Below are 19867 nucleotides of genomic sequence, written 5' to 3' on the forward strand. Positions count from 1 at the left end.
GGTCCTGTAAATTCATTAAAGGTAGTCACTAAGGCAAAGGGCATGTGTTTCCTATTTGTTAAAATTTTATCCACTATCATGTTGATGTTGTCTAGGTATGAACTGTATAGATACTAGTTATAAGGGTAACTGTAAAGATTCCTTGGTGCAAGTACTGTGCTTTTAAAGTAGATATGTTCCTCTTGTGACATTCTCTAATGCATTTAAATTCAGTGAGCATACAAAAGATAACTAATCACACGCAGAGTAGATGTATATGCATAGGACCCCTAGAGTGCATTAATTTAGCTCTTAGTTTAAGAGATTAATCAGATAAGATTTGAATACCCTGCTACAAAACAGAAGTGCTCTGTGGTCCCTGATAGATTTTGTGATGATAAGGTCATTTTAACTATATTTGCATGTTTGCAAGAGGTCTAATGCTTCTGTTACATGTTGTCCCTGCTGTGTCAGATGTCATCAGAAATGCATCACTTGCTGGTAATTTGATGGTGGTTCTGCTCCTACTCATGGGGCATCAAGACATGTTGTATGAGGCAGCTGACAGTAGCAAATCTTACCCAGATCTCCAGTGTTTTTATTCTGAGGAACAATCTAGATATGCATATCCTTCCATTACAGAAGGACACTCATTATAATTACATCTATAGTGCTATAAATGCAAGGGAAAAGGTGACAGTGAAGGTATTTTACCATGTTTTAAAACCAAGGGTTAAATACTATTTTTAAGCCATTAAAACAAACACCCTAACAGTAAACAGTGAAAATCTTGTTGGACAGACTCTTTGGCAGATTTCAACTGCTTCAACATCAGTTTAAAATAGCATCAGATAAAGTTGAGAATTTGATTTTGAAACAACAAAGGTCATTGCTTATACGAATATTTTTCTTTTAAGCGGATTTCTTTAGCATTGAGTATGATAATTGTATCTGTATCATGTTTAGGGTCAGATGCTGTACAACTACTGTACTGTCAGCTCTCATTGATTCCACTGAGTTTTAGAATCCCTGTCATCCTGTGGTACTTAGGCATGCACTGTTGTCAAAGATTAACCCCTTGAAGAAGTACAAGTAGAATGGATGCACATTTTTAATATTGGTACAACCTGCATCACATCTCAACTAGATAATACAAAGCTTTCTAATTCTTAAGTATTCCCTTTTTGAAACCATTTGTGCAATACTCTTAAACATGATATTCATTGGAAGTAGTTTGTGTCAGGTCAGAGTTGCCTGTCACTTTCTCCATAATTTTTCTGCCTCAACATAAAACAGATGACAGTATAAAAATAAAATAGTGTCTGAAATCAAATAATCTTCCTTAAGATAATGTGCTTTGTGAGTGTGTTGTTTCTGATACTTGGGCATGTGTGTGATAATTATTTGCTGCCTCTTATTCAAGAATGCCACTGGCATTTTTTTAATATCAATGAACTGGATGTTTTGTGAGGATGTCAATTATTTAACTGTCACACGTGTGATGATCGTGTTTGGATAAATGGAACAACTCAGCTAACAATGCAAGGCTAATTTATTTTCTGTGTTGTTTGCCATTCTTTTGCTTGTCCTTTTTCCCTATAGGATGTCTGTAGCACTGCTGTATCCCTTCAGGATGACTTTGACAACATAATGGTAACCACACTGTAGTCATGAACTTTTTCTTTTCTTTTGCACAAACATGCATCTATTTCAACACAAGCTGCACAGTTTGCTTTAAATGAGAATGATATGCTTTCAGCACCCTTCTTACCAAGCACAACCATGTGCATGCATGTGGGTAGATGACATGTACATGTGCACGCCTAGTGTATTCCTTTGGGCAACAATTTCCAAAAATGATATATTTTTTCATTTTTTAATAATTCATAGTTTTGGTTGTAAAGGATTAGAGTAGAAGTGAGATGTCTCTGCCATGTGCATTTACGCATGACCCATGTAGTCTCCTTTATCTTCATGCTTAGTGCTGATTTTTCTCTACTTCTTTATTGTCCCACCTCTTTCTTCATGTTAGCTTCCATTATGGCACCTTTCGCAATTTAGTTAAGTGAAGTGAGGCATTCTGCAGCATTATCACTGTTGTTCCATGGACTGACTGACAAGTGAGCAGTAAAACTAAATGTGGCTATCGTGCTTCTCTTAATATCATGACATGTCTTCAAATAAGTGTTTAGTTTAATCATGTTCACCTCATGGAATGGATAATTATTTTGCCATTCAGTCAGTGGAAACAGGGCTCACCTTTGTCCCTCTGGAACTTCAAAATGCTTCTGATCTTATGCATCAGTAGCATGAAAGTACAGTGCACTGCTGTCATATTACATAGCTACCTAGGTATGCAGGTATTCTAATAAATATTTTAGATACTGTGCGACAAGAACAAAACTACCAATATTACATATTGACATATGAATGTTATGCGTTGAAATATTGAGCTATATTCCCAGTCTATTCACTTTCAAATAGTTTAATGATAAATGTAAAGTGTAGCATATTTTATATTTGCATGTTTTTTTCTCAGTTAGCTTTCTAGCTAACCTTTTATGAAAGGATATTTTGTCATTGGAATATCTTTTTATCCCAGGATCAGATTTATAAAAGAGGTCAGCTTTTGTTTAAGCTCCATAATGAATCCCCAGTTTTTCAAAATGTTGTACACATGTGGGGTGCAGACCGAAGTGCAGCACTCGGCTGTAACTGAGAATGCTTTGTAGGAAGTGTTCTGAGTTGCAGCTACCGCCTGGAACAAACCGGGAGTTCACTGTTGGTTCCAGGGGCAGAGGCATCTTGCTGCTGGCTGGGAGCCTGGAGCTGGTTTCCCCTAGCAACGGCCCCTCTCTCTTAGCCTGTCCCTGTTTCAGAATGGGAGGGTGGAAAGGGAGCAGAGGGAGCTCGCTCGTTCTAGGGGTCCCCAGCTGACTCTGAAGGGTGGGTGAATTGGAGCCCCCTGTCCTGGGGCGGCGGTGGGGGGGGAAGGGCTCCAATACACCTGCCTTGCCCTCCGGTAGGGGCTGAAACCCCCCAGACTAAGCTCCCTTTGCTTCCTTTCCTCTCTCCCATTCTGAAAACAACTCAAGGCTGGCAGGCCACACAAATGGAAGTTACAGAAGATACTCTTTTTGAAACCTCTTTGTTTAACCTTGCATGCAACTGAGGGGTCATATTTTCACCTGATTGGCCATTTTCAAAGCTGTCTGCAGCTGTACATTTGTTTGGTCAGGGCAGTAAACTGCTTTCTGTGGCCAGATGAGGTAAAAATTGTCACCACTGAATCGCTTAAAAAGCTTCCTGAAAGTGTTGTGCTGGGACAGGTTGAGTACGGAAAATCCTTAAAAATCTAGCTCTTTACATGTGAAGTAATCTCTTCTAGGAAATTTGGCCCAAGAATCCTGCTGCTCAATATTTTGCCAGCAGGAAAAGAATAAAATCTCTTCAGTAACTGTTTTCCCACTGACTTCAAAGGGGGCTCCAGGATATCACCAAACTTTTTTTTTTTAATTGTTCCCTTAAAAAGTAGTAACAGCCAAAAGTACTTGATGAGCTTCACCTGTTCGGTAGCTGTGTTGAAGACTTATTTATCGGTTTGGAAAGTTGATTCAGAGAAGGTTGCAGGTCTTTCTTCCTACTTTGGGAGCACTATTTATATTACATTGGTAAAGCAGGTAATTGAAAGAGTTGAGGTTTGTTTATTTTTTATAAAATCAAAGTATGCAGGCGGCTTTGTATTAAATATTTGATATACATGCAAATAATAAGTATTATTTACTGAAGACCTGTCAGCAATCTGATATAGAATGACACTTCAGTTAATTAGTGTGCTCAGATTTATAGTGGACATACGGTAGAGTCTTTCATGTACTTAGCTGTATTGAACCATGACATTTAGCCTGTGTTTTATTTCTTTGCTGCCTATTTACAAAGACTACCAAACTAGCTGAGGTCATACAGGCTTGTTTTAATGGCTGATGCCAGTTCTATTGTTGTGCTAGATAAGAATTTTGCTATAGTTATAACAGTTTAGTGCACAATGTGTTTTTCCAAATGTGGTGAATTTTACTGTATCTTACATTATATGTGAGACAAACAAAAAATAACACACTTGCTATTATGAGATTGTATCATCTTTGAAAAAACTAATTTTTTTATTACCTGCATGGCCCATTCTGGCTTGCAGCAAGTAACTTGCATGTTTGCAACTACTGACGTGACTCTGCCTGTAGTGAAAAGCTTTTTAGAATTTAGTAGTGTCTGCTCAAGAGTAATCAAAGATTTCTTGCTCATGCCATTGGAATTTGCTTTGTGGTTGTCTGGAAATTGAACTTTTTCTTGACTAGCGAACAACTTTTTTTGCTGTAAAGTTTACTTTTTTTAGCTTACATCTATGGCTCTTGTCTGGTCTTTTTCTTATTGTTCAGGCAGTAACACCCCATAGATTGTGGTCATAAATGCAAAAAGCTGTGCTGTATAATTCATAAAACATTAGCCTTGCTTCATAGCTTAGTTTTGTAATTGTTTAGAGATGTCTATGTATATATTTTATGAATGAGAGTAATTTGTGGTTTCTTGCCTACAGCTTGGCTCTCTCTGTGGGATATTGCATTTACTTATTTAGGGTTTCCTTAATGAATTAGGACTCAATCCAACTTCCACTTAAGTTACTTTCAGCAGGAGTCAAATTGGTCCGTTGTTCAATGGATACTTTTAGCAATGGCCAAAATTATTTTCTCAGAGACCTGGGGTTAGCAGCTGTTGACTTTGGGAGTTGGACAGATGGTTCTGATGAAGAAATCCCAAAGGAATAGCACATTGCATTGCCTCTATATACAGTTGTGCAGTGTGCCAGCTGCATGGATCCCTCCAGTAGATTTCAGTTCCAGTCCTTGTAGAAGCACGAATGGTTGTTACTGATTGTAGGATTAGAAGGTTTGGAACCCAGACATCAGATCTGATGGCTTATTAGGATTTAACTGTTTTGTGGTACAGATCAACCACTTTAAAAGTATAATTACAGAGCATTTAGCACCTAACAGAGAGAAATTGAATGCAGCTTGGAGACCATTCTGCTTCTGTAATGTATTTTCTGTGATTCTTTCTTCCTTCTCCTTCCCTCTTTTTAAAATTTGTGAGACATACCAGAAAACACCTTGCATATCTTACCTTAAACTACAGTGCCAAATCTACATCCAGTATTATTAAGAACTTGATTGAAGTCCAATTATTATTTTTGTGTGCTTACCTAGGTGTGAATTTGGCCCACTTAGTTTGTAGTCTACTAATTTGTGAGACTCAACTATTCCGGTCTGATTTTGCAAATGTGTTTTTTCACCCTAGTTGTATTTAATTTGTACATATATAAATTAACTGTGCAAGGTGAGACTCGGTGGGATGACAGGACCAATATCTATTTTATTGTATTAATGACCTTTTACTTAGGGGAAGATGTTTCTAATAATTCTCCCAGCCTCCCAAGTTCCCTATAAGGTATTACTTAGCCTTAAAGAAAGGAAAAAGGAAAATCCCAGACAGTTGCAAGTGTCTTCCACTTCACTCTGGCATCTTTGTTTCTAATAAGTAGTATATGATAGACAACAACCCCCCAGTGACTGAGTCTCTTAATCTCCTGAGAAGGAAAGTAGCAAAAGTGAGGAACTGGCACCTCTGCCTCTTGAGAGTTTTTGCTTGGGCACTAGAAAAGAAAGTGGACATCTCATTCATGACCTAAATCCTTCCTGCTGCACTTCTCAGGATACAGCACAACCAGCCCCTACTTGCAAGTTGCTTAAATTTTGAGCCTGAGCTGTTTTTGGCTTTCCAAAACAAAACTACCCCTTCTCAAGCTACTTCCTCCTTCCTTCTGTAGTGTCCATTCAGACCAGATAGATTTGTCTCGGGTTTTTTTTTTTTACCCATATATTTTTTTTATGGCACGGTCCAAATAATAGTGAACTGTATGATTTTTGCTCTTATGCATGTTTGCTGTCAATATTATAGTTTATGTAGCATAATGAATGTGAACATTAAAAAGACAAGGGTGCATGATGAAGGAAAACTCTCTGCTGTTGAGAACTGTCCCACGTATCAGTGTGATGTTGAATGTTTATTGATTAGGATGTTTTTTCCAATTAATCTGTTTTAGGATTCAACATTACAAAAACAGAAAAAAAAACCCCTTAAGCTTTGCTTGTATCTTTTACTTTTCCATTTCCATATATTTAACAAGCTTGATCTTGTATTTATGCCTATTTTTCCTTCTTTATCATACTTGCTTTTGAAGCATGCATATAAAGTGATAACTGAAATCCTTTCTAAACGGGTATTAATTAGATATTGCAGAAGTAAAGTGTCCCATTTTGAATATCTGATTGCAGTTTTACCAGCTGTTACAACTTTCTGTTCAGTCATTTGGATTCATTTAGTTTGGACTGCATTTTATTATCTGTATACTTAAATGTAGAAGAAAATTTTAAATTGACAAATTGGGCTTTAATGAGCACAATGCTTATATACTGCATATGCTTTCAGGCTCTACAAGCGATGGTTGCATTGTCTACTTTGTTTCTTTTTCCAGAAGGTATTTCTATATCTTCATAATAACTGAGCAACTTCTGATAAGTGGAGTCTTCTGTTATCATTTTTGCATGTTGCATTATGAAGAGAAGCTAACTGATCATGTTTCTTCAGGAAGTTATTTCTTTGTGTATTCAGACTAAAAGCTTTCATCGCTCTCATAAGCCTCCTACACAATTCAGTGTGCTGTTCTTTGCTACATTTTTTTCAAATGGGTTTTATTATATTTGAGACTTTATGTGCACATAACCCGTAGAGCCTTTCTTTTTAGAAAGTGCTTGTATTTTTTACTGCATTATTTTGTTGCAATAGAGTTATGAGCCAGATAAAATGAAAGTCTGCTACATTGATAGCAGGATGTAGCTGCACAAGCTGCTTAGCATTCAGTTTAGTTGTCATAAAACAGAATTTTCATGAAGGGAAACTGGTAAATTAAGTTCATAAATTAGTAACTCTTGACTGCATGATTTGGTCAGGTCCATGGCCCAAACAGAAAGATTCTTATTTAGTATAACCAGGTTTTATTTGACTTGTAATTTGTTTTTCAGGGCCAGCCAATAGACCAAGCTGCTATTTTCACTCAACAAGTACGACCTTCTTCCCAGCTTCCACAGTATCCAGGGTTACAGCAGGCACAGGTACTGAGTCATTCCTATAGAACACTTGCATGGAAAGTTTAAGGTCTAACCTTGTAACGCACCTCGGTGCAATTGGTCATAGAATCCCCACATCATCCTGCTTTAGATCTGCAGTGAAGACTGAACTGGAATTTAACTAATAGATTCTTGGAATTCCATTGTTAACAGGAAAAGTTTCAGAACCCATGTAATTTAGCCAGATTTTTTTAACTTGACAAGCTTCCAGCCCTTCCCCAGCAACAGTGTGGAATTCTAGTGTTCAGCAGTGCTGAGTCTGAAATTAAGCCCGTCTACAGCAAGGTTGATATCACTGCCCTTCTTCAGTGACCCACATTGTCATGTTAGTTCTGAAACTAAAAAAAAATTTTTTTTTAATTGCAAGTGCTGGAGCCATATGTCATCACATCTGACTGAAACTGCTCAGAACAAAACTGACAAAACACGAATTAGAAACTGATGTGGATGTTGTTACAATGCAGCTGTAAAAACCCACTGAAAAAGAGAGAAATATGTTATTCATGTAGAGGCAGTTGTTTGATATAATTATAGAGCAGAATGTTTTACTAGGTTTCTTGTTTGTCCAGATTTGCTATTTGAGGTTATATTCAAGTAGATTGTATGGTCATTTAGTTGCATCTTTGGTGGTTTTTCACACAGACAATGCCTCATGGATACACAATGTACAGTACTCAGATGCCTTTGCAACAGCAGCAGCCTGGTGGTGTTGTGCTTTCTCCCAGCTACAACCCTAGAACTTATCCAGCACCCCATTCGAATCCAAGTCTAATAGAAAGACTAAGACAGATGCAACAGCAGCCAAGTGGGTACATTCAACAGCAGGCTGCTGCCTACCTTCAGCCTTTAACAGGCACTCAAAGGTAAGAATTCTTTTGGTTTATTACATTGGAGGAGCTGTGTAGTCTTGATTTAATCCTGATGCTTGACTTAATTTTTGGCCCATTAATCCAAATGAATTTACTGGTCTATTTTATGACAGTTGCATCTATCCTTTTTCCACTGTCCTCAGCCTACCCCCAGGTTTTTGTTTATACTTACTCATTGCTTTTTGTTTTCTTTCAGACTGTAAATAGTTTGTGCAAGGACCAGATTATCCCATGTGTTTTTGCAGCATCTAGCACAAGTAGTCCCTTCTGTTTATACATTCCTTTTGGCTGCTACCCCAAAATAAATAATAATACATAGGGGATTTGCTAATGTAATATCTCATGCCATAAACTAGTTTTCATGCACAAGTACTCCAGGTTTCCATAGGGAACTAAATGCCAGAAGATCTAGAAAATACAGGTCTGTTTGATAGTTTAACTAGTGATTGGAAAAAATATGTTGTTTAATTTTGATTCCACCAGATCAGTATTTGTTTGAACGTTCAATTAAGGTGTGTTGTGGTGGCTTACACATCTGCCTAAGACAGTGGTTCTTAACCAAGGTGCCAAAAGATCTTTTCAGGGGTGCTGTATCACAGGCACTATTGCCTTAGTGGTTGGGTGGAACTGCCCTAAGTGTCTGGTTCATAGCCACATAAGCTGTCGGGAGCACTCAGTCCTGCTTGCAGCTCTTCCCAGCTGGGCCCCCTGTGCTCCTCCTGGAAAGAGAGGCATGCAGGGCATGTAGCGTACCTCTGCTTCTGGGAGGAATGTGGTAGGACTGGTCTGGAAAAGGCTGGAGCAAAGGTGGAAGCTCCTGCCTGCTTTATCTGGTTATGCATGAGGTGCAGTTCCACCTGGCTGTGGTGGTGGCTGCACCTGGTGGAGAACCACCAAGGTAAGCTGAGGCAACATAACAGTGTTTCTTAACTAGGGAGGTACTATATTAAAAAAGTTGTGGATGGGGTGCCCTGAACCTAAGAAACTGAGAACCACTGGCCTAAGAGTGTAGACAGATGTAAAACTTCCATCAATTTCAAAGGATCCTAATATAAGCTCTTAGAATGCAGATTAAATGTAACAAAACTTCTCCAACTTTAACCCTGCTTCATTTGAAGTCACATTAAGATAATTTAGCTCATTTGTACTGCTATAGAATCATACTAATGTCACAGTGAGATGGTGATTCATGCTCCTGAGAGGCAGCTCCTCCTCCCCTTTCTAAAGTGCCTCAAATGTGCTTTTGTCCATATGTTAGGAGAGGCCATCAGAAAAAAATAAAGCAAAGAGAAAAGCAGGAAATTATTGTGAAAATAAAAGATTATATTGACTCAGCTCTGTTCTTAACTGAAACTATTGGGAGTTTTCCCATTTGTATCAGGAGAAACAGTGTTAACATACTACTGAGTACTTTGGAAAATCCCACTGGCACAGTATAATACCAGTCAGTCACTTGCCAGCCTTATTTTTAATAATGAATTATGTTCCTAATACATAGCACTGTGTACCCTTTATCTAGAAATATGCATTTTTAATTGAACAGTACATCCAAAATTAGGTTAATACGCAGGCCAAAAAAAAAGCACTTGACAAACTCAAAGCTTTGAAAATAAAAAGGAAAGAGAGAGAGAAGATTTTCAGAATCCCATATTCCATAAATTTCATCTACTCCTAATTGGAATGGAATGTACATGATTTAGAAGCCTGCTGTTTATGAAGATGTTTTAAAAGCTGTTGTTCCTATGCTTTCTTGAAAGTATCTCTGAGGCTGCTATGACTGGGGGGGTTCTGAGGGTAGAACAGTTGTTTGGCTGTCTTTATACCACAGATGTTATATTTCTCGGTTAGTGTGATGCAACTTGGTTGCATTTATAAGTTACGTAAGTAATCAAGCAGTCAAAATGACTAATCTGAACAAAGGAATTAGAGACATATGTCTGTAATACAGTACCTAATTTTAACTTTGTATGTTGTATGCCAATTAGTGCATCTGAGGATAGTATCAAACTGTAAGAATAAACCTTTGTATTTGGCTCACAATTGAAAAATATTGCTAAGGTTACTCACTTGGGCCACTGACCTACTTGCCAGTAGGGCGATAGGGGGCACACCTAGGTTCATGACCACAGTGCAGTCCCCATCAGGTAATCATTGGCCAGCAGGGACCGCACTGGGGGAAACCTCAATATGGTCCAACCTGACACATGTTCATTGTAAGACGCAATAGAAGCCAGCCACAAAGTTATTACACCAAAAAAAATTATATATAAACAATCATGCAGTCATGCCAAGCTGTCCTAAACAGGACTGGGCCTCATTGAACTAGATGCTGCATGAATAGTGGTAGAGGTGCTCTTATGCTGCTCTGTTTGTAATTTGCCGTACTTCCCAGTTCCCACTTGAATGTCCTCAGCATATAGCTAAAAAGTATGATCCTAGCCCATACATTATAGAATAATTGTTGTTCACTCTTAAGGTTTAAGGTCCAACATTTTTTATTTGTGACACATGAAAGATGGGTCCAACTTTTTCTTCTGATGAAGCAGAGAGAATTTTCATCTTCTGATGATTATACAAACATTAATCAAACTTTAAAAATTGACCAAATTACAGTTATGTTTCTAAACTAACAGTCCCATTATGGACAGGAATGGTCTCTCATAATAATTAGCTACTGTTTTTTTGTTGTTGTTGTTGTTATCTAAGGGCGCCTAAATTTGGGTGTTTGTTCTGTGTTTAGACCAATACTGGCACATCCTTGCCTCACCTACTTCCCATTACTGAGTGACACTGCTATAGGAACGCATTGGTTACAATTTTATTTTAACATCATGTAAAAAAGCACCAGTCACCCTGAGGAAGCCTAGCACATGCACATCTTAAGAACATGTCCCATGCAGAGTTTGGTTGTACAATTTTGAGAGTAGTTTTGATTGAGCCATTTGGGAATCACTTATGAATTCTGGTGTCTACTGCACATATTCCTCTATCTGTGTCAGCTAGGTTCTAATCTGTCTTTTAGATCTATAGCTCTATGAGGACCATATTCAAAATGTGCCCAAATGGCTAACATTTTGAGCACGGTTTCATAGTTTCATATGACAAAAAAATGAATGTTCAGAAGATCTAATTTGGGACTACAATCACTATTGTGTATTTGTACTGCTGTTTCATAGGGTAGAAGGATGAGTTAATGTTGTTTGGATCCTCTGACAGTTCATTTTCATACCCTAGCAGGTCTGGGCTTCTTTTTGATTTACGTTTAATGCTGGATATATTTATACTGTAAACAGTTTGTTCTCATCTCAGATAGCTTCCATGGATTTTAGTCTAGAGAGCAGTTTATGGCTAACTCAAGTTTCTGTTGCTTGCTTGGGAATTGTTACAGTACTCTGTACTTTTCTTTATTCCAAAATACTGATTTGCATGCTCAAACTCAAGTCCATTTGAGGTTTTGTGTGGGAGCAAAACTTAAAGCTTATGTAGGGTGCCTTCTTCATATTTTAAATGTTACATGCAGTGTAGAAACATTTTATCTAAGGGAGGTCAAGGTGGCACTTGGATATGTTTTCTACATGTAGGGTATGGCTAGGTACAGACATTCAAAAAACCCCAGGCAGATTTGAACTTAGGTGGGTTTCTCTAAGTGGATTATGTTAGTTTGTGAGTGAACAGGACATGAGTTCGCCCTTCAGCGGAGGGGAGGGAGGGACATGCAGGCTGCCTGCACTGGCTGGGGCCAGCAAGGTGGAAGTGCTCCCACGTGCCTCCCTGCAGATTGCTGGAGAATGCCAAGCACAGCCAGCAGCTGGCGACCCCCATTTAAGCAGTGCATCCCCTTGCCCCAGCCCCACCTCCTGCCAGTGGTAGGCTGTCAGCTGGGGCAAGTGTGCAACAGGGGGAGCAGAGCAGGCCCCTTCCAGTTGTGCAGCAGCCAAAGCAGCGGTGGGGATTGAGGCCCTTGCTTCATGGATCTGGCCCTGCCCTCCCCAGACACAGCATTCCCTCCTGCCCCCTGACTGGCTGAAGCTGCATCTTTCCCTGCATAACAGAGTGGGGGGGGAATACTCCTGCCTGTGACCTTCCTTCCCTCTGCCCTTGCCTCCTTGACTGTTGCTGACAGTCGGCTAGAGGCAAGAGGTGGAGCTAGGGACAGAGTGGGCCAAGTTCCAGCATGCCACCCTGTGAGGGGGGTTAGCAGGGGCCTGCAAAGCAGCCTGAGATGCCGGCAAACAGCGACCTAACTTGAGGCAGGGGGGGATCTGATACAGAAGTTTGATAGACTGGTCTAACCTAAATTGCTTAAGTCTGATACTACATTGATCCAGATCTTTCTTAGACCAGGTACTGCCATTTTTAAACCAGGCTGTGCGCTGAACTTCTATTCTGTTACAGGTTTAGACCAGTTTTTGATCACTTATACCGCTTTATAAGTAATGGCTGTACCTGGCCTATGATTTTTAATTTCAACCTTATTATTCAGTTATTAGTTAATAGCTCTCTACATATTCCCATTAGATACTATTTTTCTAGACATTCACAGCTGGAAACACATTCTTCTTGTAAGACTAAATTGCATTTCCAGTAGAAGAACTTTAACCCAGAGGGTCAAGTATGCATAAACTGTCATCAGATTTCTGTGTAAATTATATTTAATTCCCTGAACTATATTTTTCCTATTCAGACTGACTCATCAGCCTTTGCAACAGAGTTCCTTAGTTGGAGGGGCACTTGAAAATGTACCATCCACAGCTCCCCACCCTAACCTTAACTCGGTACAGCTGCCTCAGGAACAGATGAGACAGAGACAGCAGCAGATTCGACAACAGCGACTCCTTCAGGTGGGAGACTTGGTTGTGTTAATAAAAATGTATTTGGGGAGCATTTGAATTTTGGCAAAGTAAGTATAAAGTGCTATCTCTTCATGTGGTAGTACCCCATACTCACCTGCTTGGATGTAAATAACTGTACGAGGTGAAGAACCATGTAGCCAGGACATTATAAATCTCAACTTGTATAATTTATACATCTTAAAGTGTAATCATTCATCATTCTTTAAGCTAGAATGTAGTGTTCGAAAGGGCATTTTGGCATGAACCTAATATTGAATGACTTTATTTTTCAAGGTTGTATCATGTCTTTGGAAAAGGTGAAATCAAAAGTTGACATTTTTCCACACGGAAAGCATCATTGCCCAACAGATATTGAACTGGGGAAAATCCTTATAATAATACAATATAATGTATAGTTTTAGGTTATTAAAGCATTAATTATGAAAATTGTATATATGCTACAACTAAGACATGATGGATTCACTGTACGCCTGTAACATTTTATAAACTTTGGTTTGATCTATCCCCAATTAGTACTTTAAGTACTTAAACTGCTTTAACAAATATATACATATAGGAACGAAAAGCAACAAATGGTAGAAATCCTTTTATTACTTGTTGACCTGGTACAGCTATTTAGTTATTTTATGTTTTCATTCCAGTGCAGTAGTTGAGCTTAAACAGAATTACTGAATAAATTTTACTTAGACCTTGAGGTGACACCTGAATATATACCACACACATAGGCTTTTAAATCCACCCCCACCCTTTTTTGTATTATTTCTTCAGTGAATATTCTTTCATTTTCAAGGGTATGGCTGGTTCAATAGTGCATTTTGCAAATGTGTAGGGTCCATCTCCTAAACAGAGCAGTGAGGAACCCAGCTTCATCAATCAGTTCAGACAAATCAGAGCTTAGAAATGTAGTAGTGAAAAATCAGATTCCTTGACATCACTCTAGAACAGCAATATGGTGCTATAAATCCTTAAAGGAATAAGTGGCTGCTCTTGCTGTTGCTTCTAATCACTTGTATCATATAATTAACCTGTACACACCTTATTGTTTGTTACCATGTTTCTTTCAGTTACAGCAGCAGCAACAGCAGGGTCAGCAGCAGGCCCTTGGTCTCCAAGCAATGCCACCACAGCAACCTTTGGTAAGCAGACATTCTCAACCCAAGTATTTTTGTGTGGATGGGGTAGATCTTATTACTTCTGGGAGCAAAGCAGAACACATATCCAGGGAAAGTAAGAAGTATGGTATAAGCTTGTGTAGGCCACTCTGCCATTGCATGCCACTACTTGACATGTAGTAACTGTAGTTCCAACCACAGGCTTTTCTAAGAATCTTGATGTATGGAGTTTTATGATGTCCATGTACCGAAGAATGCCTGGAACTAAGCAAGTTCCTCAATTTTTTTTACTTTTAAAATGTTTTTCTACTTTTTACTTAACAATGTGAAAATTGTTTGAGGGACCTACATCTGCTAATTAACAATCTTGTCCTTTCATGACTGCTGCATTTAGCAGTGGGATACATATGTAAGGCAATGATCAGCCTCAGTTTGATGTTATCATGTTACCTTCAAGCAGTTAAAACCATGCTGTTCACGATAAATTCTCATCACATTGTCTTAGACTGCATATGCCACATAATTGACGTAAACTTTTTTAAATAAATGTTTGAGAATTTCTTAAAAGTATTAACAGTTCTCTGTTAACTCTCACATTTTATTTGCTTCCCACCATATGTAAACTAAGGGTACTGAAGGGCCACTGTATAGACCTTGGAGGGAGAAGGAAAGTGAATATAATTTTTAAAACCTCTCCAGTTTTATTTATATTGATTTTAATAGCTGTACTTTAAACTCTATTGTATAGAAACAAGTGCTGCGTACACTTTGGAAATATGGGAATCTTTTCATTCCAAGAGTATAAACCTATAGTTTACTACCCTTCAAAGGGGAAGATGCATGAATTTAACCTTGTACTAGTGCAGGACTGAATGTCTGCCATATAGTCTGGACATGCAAAAACAAAAGTTTGTTTTTTACCATGCTATTAATTAAATTAATGGTGTTAATGGAATTAATAGAAAAGTATTTGCATTAGCTATACAAAACTACATTTTTTGAAAATTTGTAGTGGCATAACAAATACCTATAACCTTATATGTGCATTTTATTGTAATACTTCAGGTGAAACTTGGTTAACATGTTTGAGGCTGACTGTGAATGTCTTGATATGGACATAAGAGTACATTTTAATTTTAAGATACTTAATATTTTTCTTTACCAGTTTTAATATACTTGTATTCTATTTATATGATTATATGTGCTCCCTCTGGTGGATAGTTTAAACAGTGAAAAGTCCAGTAATCACAATCAAGAATGGTAATGTGCCATTTAATGCATAACACTTGTGATTAGTACAGATAAAAACAATAGCATCCCATGTAAGTTGATTTTGTGTTGTACCACTAACATTTGGCAAACGGCTAAAATAATTAAAATGGCAATAAAATATGTTGTTCAACTGTTTCAGTGCTCTCCAGCTGTAGTGGCCCTTCCTTCAGCCACATTGCTTATGTTGGTCTGACATAGTTATAAGCTATAATTTGAGGCCTGACAAGAATGTTACTGAGTTTCAGGAACAGATTCAATTACTAGAATTGACCAAATGAATATAAGTTTTAGCTATTTATCATGTATGAACTTTTTCCCTCCATCCTTCCCATCATCGCCTGTGACAGTCCTGGTGTAGGGTGTAGTAGCTGATCATTTCTACTAGGTGAACTAGGTGGCAAGTCACCAGCAGGAGGTGACCCATTGCCACTGTGCCACTTGAATTTGCAGTTTGCATTTTGTCATGTTGAAGTTTCTCCGTGCTGTACTTGACTGAAGTGTTCTTATTAAGTTATTGGCAGCAGCAGTCCCTCAATTTGAGGATCCCTATCACAGCTCATAGTTAAGGACAACTGTGTCTTAACCTCCATACCTGGCAAAAAGACCTGTAGCAGCATTAAATGTAACAGGTGAGCCACAGACCTGTCTGCAAAAGTTGCAGATCTTTCCACAGGGTAGGCCACAGGCTAGGATTTCTCTCCTTTCCCTTCTTTCATTCTCTCTTTTCTGCTGATTATAAATAGAAATCCTGTTTATTCGGGCAATACTGAAGGGTCAAACAAAAATGGGGCCCCAATGTGCTGGCCACTACAAAACCATGTACTACAATACTTTACTTGAAAAGCTTATGCTCTAACTGGACAAAAGAGATGATGCAGGGTCAAGTTGGCAAGATTCACAAAAAAAAGGAAGGGGAACAATATAATAACAGGGAGCAGCATCCTGTTAGTTCCAGGGTTTTTGGAGATGGGTGGGTTTGTGTAGGAAGGGATCAGCTAAATGGGAAGAGGGAGGAAGCAGGTGATGTGGGTGGAGAGGGAGACTGGCAGTGTGGATTGAAGCTCAGGTGAAGAGACCAGGAGGCAGGGGGGAAAGTATGAGCAAACAGCAAAGTAATGCAGAGCAGAGCAAGTCCAGTCCAAACTGCTAAAAGTTCTGCAAACATCTGGAGGGCCCTGCATTGGCTGCTTCTGTTCCTTCTGCCTGGAGTCTCTGGCTGGCTGCTTCCTTCAGTTTCCCCTCCAGGGTCCTGGGGGGAGGTGGAGGCTCTACCTGGACCTGAGTGGGCCCTGCATAGTTCTGGGTTCAGAGAGAGCCTGGAAAATTCAGGGCAGGAGTCTCTGCCTTAGCTGCTGCTTTTTCACTTGCGATATTCCTGTTGTGTTACCTTGTTTGAGGAGCCTTTGTATGGGAAACAGTAGCAGGATGGATTCCTCCATGATCCCAGGTCTCAAAATAACCTTAGGTTTAGCCATAGGAATGAGCAGGGAAGCAAGTCCCTTTGTTGCCTCTCCACAAGAATCCAGAAACCTTAATAGGGAAAAGATAAGACAGAGGTTTCATGCCAGAGAAAGCATCCCCATTTCCTGGGAAAGCTTTAGCCTACTATTCTCTTCAGTGTCTCTGGCTGTGCACCTCCCCAGAGAAATGCCCTTGTTTTTAACTAAAAACGAGTGAAGGCTAGTTCCCAAAGCGTCAAAGTTTTCAGGCACAGTGTCTCTGATAGTTCAGATAGAAAGGCCACCTACTGTATTCTTTGGAAGGGTGCATTTTATAGGCTTCTTGCTCCAGGTCAGCTCCACTGACTGGTTTGCAGTTTTTTATGTTCTCCCTGGACAGTCCCCTCATTCTGACCTACCTTACTCCTTGGATGAGAGATGCTGTCTGAAGTAGTTCCCATAATTACGTGCACTGTTATTAGTCCCTACACAGCAGTGCCAAGTGGGGAAGTCCTTTTCTCTTCTCACAGTCCTGTAGGCTTAGTGGACGTTGGGGGAGGTGAGTGGGGCTGGAGTGGTATAATTGTACCTTCCTTTGATTTTTCCTCTAACCTAGGGGCGGGAAATTATTTCGGGCGGAGGGCCGCTTACCATGTTTTGGCAAGCTGTCACACACACTCTGCTCCTGTGCATGAGCGCACACGTGCGTTCACACACACAAACACACACACACTCCCTCTGCTCCTGTGCCTGCATGCAACCCCCCCCCACATGCTGCCCTGTCCCTGCAGACGCACACGCTTAGCCCCTGTGCCTGCATGCACACCCCCACACACGGTGCCCTGTCCCTGCAGATGCACACGCCCTGCCCCTGTGTCTGCAGGCATGCCCATGCACACGTACACACCCCTACCAGCTCTGCGGTCTGGGGATGCAGCCAGAGCCACAGTCAAGTGGTGCTGGTGCAGGGCAGGGGCAGGAAAGCAGGGAACTGGCTGGGGGTGGGTGGGGCTGGGCTGCTCAGGCCTGCTGAGGGCTCTGTCTGGGTTCTGCTGCCCCTGTCTTCAGCCTGCTTTGGCGTGGGGAGCCAGGGCAAATTAATATTAATTTACTAAATTTTTTTTAAGGGCTCCGCGGGCTGGATAGAATGGCCTGGTGGGCCAGATTTTGCCTCCCCTGCTGTAACCAAACTTTAAAACCACTGTCTGGTCGCAGCAGCAGCAACATTTCTATTCTGGCAGCCGTGGGGAGTCACTTTACTGAGTAGCTCTTTATAATCTACCTGATCCTTGCTAATCTCTCTTTATGCTACAGGTGTTAACAGTCCTTTTCTCATTTTTAATGGTTGTCTTGTTTCACTATTCAAAATATCCTTTCTTCTTCAATTCTGGTGTTTGTTAGCCATTCCCTTCTATTTCGCAGCCCTGCAGATTGTTTTTAGCTCTAGCTAAAAACCTTGGCTCAGGTGTGGTAATGTTAAATCAGGTGTAAACTGACTGACAGTAAAATATGTCAAGACATTAGAGAAGGTTAAATTTTGTTTTACAAATCTGAATAAGAGATGTACTTTTACGTCTAATGACTAGTAGGACTAATAAAACAATACTTTTGCACTATTTTTGTCTAGTTTCTGTTTTTAAATTTTATATACAATTTAGAAAATTAGTGCACATTTCAATAAATATATATTTGCTCTTCATTTGATCTTAAACTGAATAATATAGACCCTTGGCATATTAGTAAAGCTTCTAGTTTCTGTTTACATGGAGAAAAATATGTTGTTATATGTGATGATGTACCTTACCATCTGCACCCCTTTTTTCAAAATCCTAGTTCTGCTTATGGGACCAGTTGTAATCTACGTCCTAAAACAGCAATAGCTAGGTACAGACATTCAGAAACCCTGGAATCTGTCCAAGTTGCGTGGTTTTCTGTAAGTGGCGTAGTTTAGGTTGGTGGTAAACAGAACATGCGTTTGCCCTTTGGTGGTGGGGGAGAAGGGCAAATTTTAGAACCTGGTTTCACCATTTTTAAACCAATCTGTGACTGAACATCTCTTCTATTATGGGTATAAACTGGCATCCGATCACTTTTATCAGTAAAAATGTAATATCTGTACCTGGTCAGTAAGTCAGTTTTGCATTGCTTTAATTCCTAGCTGACACCTAACTGGCCTAAGCGGAGACCTGAGTATTCCACTAGGGAAGTGGGACTTTGAAATGTACCTACTTGCCTCCCTACCAATCTTAAAGCCCCTCACACAGGCATAAGAAAATACAACTGAAAAGCCCCAAGATGGGGTGAGCATAAATATGAAGGACTTTACCCTGTCCCTTCAACATTGGGTGCAGCTTGGCTACATGAGAGAATTGGGTCCTATGTGCATAATTAATATAATTGATTAGTGTCATGTTTTAGATAATCTTAAGTACTAATTTGGCTTGCAGTCTGGAAAAACTAGCCTTTAGAAGGTCAAATGCTAAGTACTGCAAGGAAACGGGAGCACCTCAAGTTTTTCTCATTTCATTCACTAGGATAAACTCATTAGATTTTCCAAGTAATAAAATCTTCATCCAAAAATCTCCTATGAAATCCTTCTGGAATTGCTGTAAAGAGAATTTTTTGTGGGGAGGGGTTTTATTGAAACTCCTTTGACCACAGAAGGCCTGTACGGGAATTTAGTGGTCTGGGTTCCAATCCAGACCATAATGTTTACTTAGTCTAGATGATGATAATTGTTTATTTTCATGTTCCTCTGGACTACTCTCAAGTGTGCACATACTGCCAGCATATGCTGCATGTGCTGGCAAAGAAAACACAAATGTACATTAATGCCATAAGCATGGTAGTGGTCCACGTATGGAGATCAAGGAAACTTTGAAGGGCTCTAGAGAAAACAAAAACTATTTGCAGGGCTATTTGTCAGTTTAAAAATCTGGTTATGTCCTCATGCAAGTAGAGGAAGCTGAAAGGTTGTGTGTGCATGCATACGTGTGTCAAAGATGAGAATGAATTAAATCTATTTCTGTAAACAGATATAAAGAGCATTCAGTCATTCATATTTGTAATTACTATAGCATTATATTCTGAATACCTTAAATATGA

General features: G+C 39.5%; 1 protein-coding gene across 7 annotated transcripts in view; it reads left to right on the forward strand.

Moving 5' to 3' along the window:
- The window catches only part of MED12L (mediator complex subunit 12L), a 315648-nt gene that overhangs the window by 283328 nt on the left and 12453 nt on the right, over positions 1–19867 (forward strand). For 6 of the 7 annotated variants that reach the window (XM_090055409.1, XM_090055414.1, XM_090055411.1 and 3 more), the window contains 4 exons: positions 7113–7202; positions 7860–8080; positions 12771–12927; positions 14004–14075. In XM_090055409.1, coding sequence (XP_089911535.1) covers positions 7113–7202; positions 7860–8080; positions 12771–12927; positions 14004–14075 — 540 coding nt within the window. Of the gene's footprint in view, positions 1–1581; positions 1996–7112; positions 7203–7859; positions 8081–12770; positions 12928–14003; positions 14076–19867 lie in introns of those variants that run through there. The other variant, XM_090055416.1, reaches the window with a different exon arrangement.

This window comes from Crocodylus siamensis, chromosome 6, assembly GCF_052110815.1.
Source record: "Crocodylus siamensis isolate JL-2025a chromosome 6, ASM5211081v1, whole genome shotgun sequence".
NCBI classification, from domain to species: Eukaryota; Metazoa; Chordata; order Crocodylia; family Crocodylidae; genus Crocodylus; species Crocodylus siamensis.